Source organism: Arachis stenosperma, chromosome 10 (assembly GCF_014773155.1).
Source record: "Arachis stenosperma cultivar V10309 chromosome 10, arast.V10309.gnm1.PFL2, whole genome shotgun sequence".
NCBI lineage: Eukaryota > Viridiplantae > Streptophyta > Magnoliopsida > Fabales > Fabaceae > Arachis > Arachis stenosperma.
In genome coordinates, this window is record NC_080386.1 from 71,154,057 (window position 1) to 71,160,160 (window position 6,104).

A 6,104-nucleotide genomic window follows, 5' to 3' on the forward strand; every position below is an offset into this window, starting at 1 on the left:
TTTATTTTATTACAGTGACTACTCTTTATTTTATGCATAGTGCCATTAAATGAATAATAATGTTTCTTCTAGTAACTAATAACTTGAAGTAAAAATTGACTAAAAAATTTTAATATAGATTCAACATATGTGAAATTAAAAAAATTCATTTTTTATGATTTTTCAAAACTATAAAAACTGTTTTCAAAAAGAGAAATAAGAGAGTGCGATTTTAGTTTTTTTTTTAATGGTTGAGAAAAGAAATTAAAAAAATACAATTTTAATTTTTTTTATTTTTATTAAAAAAATTTTATAGTCCGATTTATTGTTAAATGACACTATTTTTTATTTTAGAAAAAATCAAAGAGTCCGAATTCTCTTTTCCTTTATACACAAGAAATATCCCCCTCTATTATCACACAATTGTATTTCACCAAGTATGCAGTCGTAGTAAAATTAATTTGCGGTAAAATATGTAAACTTGTAAAGGACTAAACCCTAAGCACACTGGCCGGTGCAGCAACCAGATAGGTGATTATGTTGCAAGATTTGGTACAGTACAATGTACATATTAAAGTTAATATAGAATAAAACAAATGCAGTGGTGTGTGGTTTGTAAGGACCACATTTAAACAATTCTCTATGAAAAAGGTTGTTATGATAACTCAAGCTTTTTTTATTCAAGATACCATATGGTATATAGGATGTTGAAGATGTTATCAATTACATTAATGTAGGGTAAAGTGTTAAACTCGACATAAGAAACGCAAGAAAAACGAGTTTCACAAAACGTGAAGAATAAGGCCTTGGCGTGGCCATAGACCATAGTAGCCACTTACTATATGGTTGCTTAATTTATATAAACCAATGTAGTACTAGGACTTTGATATGGTTAATTTTTTTGTATATTGAAAAATTTGGATGTAATACTTAATCATTGGATTTTATGGTGTTTTTCGAAATTGTGGGAACAGTACAATACGCCCCCCTTGTATTGACAATACGCCCCCCTTGTATTGTATATTTTAAAGGGGGGCGTATTGTACTGTTCCCACAATTTCGAAAAACACCATAAAATCCAATAATTGAGTATTACACCAAAATTATACCAATATGTAAAAAAAAAATCCCTTTGATATAGCTTTGTGTTACCTCCATTCATTTTTTTTTTCCAAATATTTCAATCAATTTTTATTTTTCCAAGACCGAACGAACAAACACCGTCAATTGGAAACACGTTAGACTTAGCAAGCTCCAAACCCTCGCTTTCAACGAACAACAACAATAACATAGTAATAGTAGCTTCCAATTCACACGCATCTTCTTCCTTTTCTCAAATTCCCAATTCCCACCACCATTTTCCCTTCCTTTTATTTATATTTGGCTTCTTATTTATTCCCCAAAACGCCCATTGGTTCCTCTCTCACACTTATCTCTTTCCTCAATTCTCATCCACCAATAATCCAATCCCAACAAAGAAAACATCTCAGATAACAACAACAACAACAAAGAAGAAGATAATAACACACATAAACCACCGCCATTGGTAACGTTTTTACTATCATGCCTCGCCAACACGACGGCGTCGTTGTTGGATGAAAATTGAAACCCAAGACAACATAACACAACCTCTCTTCTTCTTCTTCTTCTTCTTCTTCTGCTCTTATTTGAACTCTTCATGTCTTAATCACTTTTTTCTTCCAACAACCACCACTACCCCTTAACCTTTGTCGTAATCTTTCTCTAATTTTTCGCCAAAGTTGCTTGCTTTTCTGTTTACCGTGTCTGAATTTGTTATACCTTCACCTAAAATCTTCCACAGCTCCTTCTTGTTGCAAACCCCTTTAACCTATCAATAAAAAAAAAGGAGGGTATTTCTATCTTTCTTTTTGTTGAATTTTGAAGAAAGAATTGTTTGTTATTGTTGCCATGGCTTTGTCACAATATGTTCATGATATGTTGGAGAACCCTGCAATCTTGGGTGTATGCATAGGTGTAGCAATGTTTCTTGGCCCAATATGGGTAGCATTTCTTTTTGGTGTTCTAATTGGATGGGTATGGAAACCCAATTGGGCGAGCTTAGCGAAAGGAAAATTTATTGGCTCGTCTTCATCATCATCTTCTTCTTCACCTTCCAAGTCTATTTTGTCACCTTTGAAGGCCTATGCTTCTTCTCCAAGCCTTACTTCTATTAAAATGCAGGCTCCAAATCCAGAATCATTAGCTGTTAATAAATCTATGCTTGTGAAAGGGATGGATAAGAAAGGCTCTTCTTCATTGCCAATGAAAATTGATAACTCTAGCAGGTATGCTGCATTCATCCGCTCGTTGAATATATTATTTGAAATCGTTTACGTTATTGGAATAGAAACGTTATTCATAACAGGGACAAGAAAAAATTCAGATGTTGACTTAGATTGTTTTGAATTATTTTATGTGACAACTTTGAAGATTGAATCTTCGGTTTTTCTTGGTTGTGTGTGTCAAACCTTTGTCTAAAAACCCGTTAAACTCTGGTGATAAAACGTGGCTTAATTAGTAGTTTTGCAGAGTACTCTTCTTGAAAGAAAGAATTGTAACGAAATATTTAAGCCACTTAATTCTGCATAATCTAGCTATAAAAAAAGACAGCCCGGTGCACAAGCATCCCGCGTTAACACGGGTCCGGGGAAGGACCGCACCCAATGGTGAAATGTATGAAGCCTGACCAGATAATTACATAAGGATATGTTAGTTTAGTGGGAAAATCATCGACTTATCAATTGTTTTATTTGTTTATTTATTTGTAGTTTTTTTGCCGCATGTGTTTGTGTGTGTCTTTTTTTGGTTCAGGATTAACATACTTGTGACATTACTATGCAGTGCCTTAAATTCTAGTGGAGAAACATCTAATGCTGTTACTGTGGAGGATTTACATCACCTGTGGCAGCTCGTGGAGGAGAAAGATGGGGGTCTCCCCTGGATGATGATGATGGATCGCTCTACTCCGAACATGGACTACCAAGCATGGCGCAGAGAACCAAAGGTATTTCACCTATTCTGCTAATTTGTTGAGGTTTATTAGTTAGTTTCATTTCAATTTGTGTATTGGATTTGACCTGCTCTTATGTGATTGACGATTTGTGTCGATATTTATTTATAAGGTCTTGTGTCGCTTGCAATTTCTCAGTTTGGTTTACTGATTTTCGACTTGGTTTGGTAGGATGGTCCTCCCGAATACAGAAGTAGAACTGTGTTTGAAGATGCTACTCCTGAAATTGTAAGGGATTTATTCTGGGATGATGAGTTTCGGCCCAGATGGGATGACATGCTTGCAAAGTCAACAATGATACAGGAGTGTCCCACTACTGGAACCATCAAAGTGCAGTGGATACGGAAGGTGCAAATTCTTCAAAGCTGGTTTATGTATTCAAGTTAACTTTTATAATTGATTATGTGTGCTGATTATCGGAAAAAACAATGCTGTGCAGTTCCCATTTTTCTGCAAAGACAGAGAATACATTATTGGTCGACGAATATTTGAATCTGGAGGATCATACTATTGCGTGACAAAGGTATGCGAAGAAGATTCGATGATACTTATGGTCATTTGCATATTGCTTGATTCGGATGATGGTTCTAATTTCTCTGTTCCTTTGCTGTTATGTTTTCCTGTACAGGGAATAGATTGTCCTTCAATTCCAAGACAAGATAAACCAAGGCGAGTCGACACATACTACTCAAGTTGGTGTATTCGGGCAGGTACATATTGATTATTTTGAAACTTGTTGCATTAGATTGATTAACTTGAATGTTAGATTTGTTTGGAGTTAGGATTAAAATTTTGTTTTTAATATCAGTTGAATCAAAGAGAGCCAAGGGCAAGCTAAGTGCCTGTGAAGTTATCCTCTTCCATCATGAAGAAATGGGGATTCCATGGGAAATTGCAAAAATCGGAGTAAAGAAAGGAATGTGGGGAACAGTTCAGAAGATCGAGCCAGGTTTGCGTGCGTACCAACATGCAAGAGCCTCTGGAACCTCGCTTTCTCGGCACGCTTTCTTGGCTGGGGTCAACACCAAAGTCCCTCCAGAATACTTGGAGAACATTGGATCTGCTGAGAATCGATCTGAGATCGACGAAAATGCGACGTCTTCCGAGAAACCGAAGGGTATGAACATACCAAAGATATTAGTCATAGGGGGTGCTATTGCTCTTGCTTGTAGTATTGATAGGGGATTGGTGGCAAAGTATGCCATATTTGGTGTTGCAAGAAGATTTGCCAATATAGGTAGAAGATGATGATAGGTGTAATCCAGTATATAGAAGAAGCAATTGAAGGAGTTCTATTAGAACCTTTAGATTTTATTGTTGTAGGCAAAATCATTATGAAAAAAAAATGTCGATTGAAAAAAATAATATAATTTACCATCGGCTAGTGTTGAGGGGTCGTCATTGAAGTTTTTGCTGATTTGGATCGTGAAAAATTATTGGTCCAGACTAGAGAGTATGATGGTTGTATAAACTCAGTTACATCATAAAATTTCGCTCTTTTTCTCAAATTTCCAGGTTAATTAAGTCTTTTGTAGCATGAAATGTTACGTTTAAGAATTAAGGATGGTTTACAGTGGAAATATCTTGAATGATTTGAAATAAATTGAGACATTATTTGAAAGAACAAATATGAATTCTTCTACTATTTTATTTATCTCATAAAATCAGTTAAATTGGACATCTTTCAGAGAATTTAATTCATAACAAATGTTTCAAAACAATGCAAACCATCAAACTGTAGTGCCACACTTGGTTTCCGAATGGGCTTGGTTTCTTCTTCCACTACTCTTGTAGATATTGTTTCTTGATTAGATGGCGAAATCCCTCTCGAAAGTTCCTGCATTCATAGAAACCTTGATGTTACTTTTTGGAATTATATAACTGTTGGTAGTGGTGGAGGTTATAACAGACAATGGGGGCTCCCCCCCCCCCCCCCCCCCCCCCCCCCCCCAAAAAACGTTTTATAAAACAATTAGTAGTACAGTACTACTAAAAGAAAAATTGTAATTTAATTAGCTTAGTATCTTAACTTTAATCTAAAGTATTCCAGTTCAAACTTTATCTCTTACATTCGTTGCAATTTTTACTTTTAAATCTTAGTAACTTTGGTTGAAATGTCCTTGCCTCTCTCTAAAAAAGGAAAGCTCTCTCTCCTTTGTTCAAAAAATCAAAACAAAACATAGCTGATACTCCCTTGTCTTTGATAGAGTTGGAAATGAGTCAAACCAACTCATAAGTCAGTTCGTGAGTTCGAGTCAGCTCATGAGCGAGCTAAGCTTGTGCTTAAGAAATAGGCTCGATTATTAATGAGTTGAGCCGTGAGTCAAGCTCAATTTTCGTGAGTCGTTAGCTCGACTCACTTCCAGCCCTAGCCATTGTTGTTCAAACCAAAATCATAATGCGTAAAAACGTTATAAAAAATTATGTATTTTTATTTATTTAATTTAGTGCTATTTTATATTTTACTGTTTATTTATTTTTATTTTATATTATACAAAAAATATTAAATTATTCAATAAATATTGATGTTATTTTATTTTTATAGATGATAAAAGAATTTGTAAATTGTAACTTGAGAAGTTTCAATATTTTAATCTAAATTTCGAGTTCAAACAATTATATTTTTTGTATCATCTCTGTGAAATTAGATAACATTTTTATTTATTTAATTTAGTATTATTTTATATTTGTTGATTTTTTAATTAAATATCTTTTGAGTAAAAATAATATTAAATAAGTATTATAAATTTCAAGTCAATGAAGACTCAAAGAGTATTATTATAAATTATTTTATATTTTTTATCTGTAGAATTATTTATCTATTATCTTATTAGTAACAAACTTAAAGAATAATTATATTTTTAAATTTTATTTTAATATAAATATTATTATATAATTTTTATGTTAAATTTGTGCCTCCCTCAATTTTTTTTTCAATCTTCGCCACTGACTGTTGGCATAGAAAATTGATTTTTCTCGACATAAGAGTTTGTCAACTGTCAATAGTTAGTTTCGACTATAGAAGAAAATACAGGGAAGATGAAGTTGAAGAAGGATGATTGATAAACCGCTATTTTTTAGGGTTTTTTTTTTT

At 33.6% G+C, this 6,104-nt stretch overlaps 1 protein-coding gene across 1 annotated transcript; it reads left to right on the top strand.

The window, feature by feature from the left end:
- The first annotated feature begins 1,342 nt into the window (after positions 1-1,342).
- On the top strand, positions 1,343-4,571 carry LOC130955506 (uncharacterized). The gene is made up of 6 exons (XM_057882377.1): positions 1,343-2,285; positions 2,842-3,004; positions 3,182-3,358; positions 3,450-3,533; positions 3,639-3,720; positions 3,819-4,571. The coding sequence occupies exons 1-6, from the start codon at positions 1,909-1,911 to the stop codon at positions 4,256-4,258; spliced, it is 1,323 nt and encodes a 440-aa protein (XP_057738360.1). The 5' UTR covers positions 1,343-1,908; the 3' UTR covers positions 4,259-4,571.
- Positions 4,572-6,104: the final 1,533 nt, after the last annotated feature.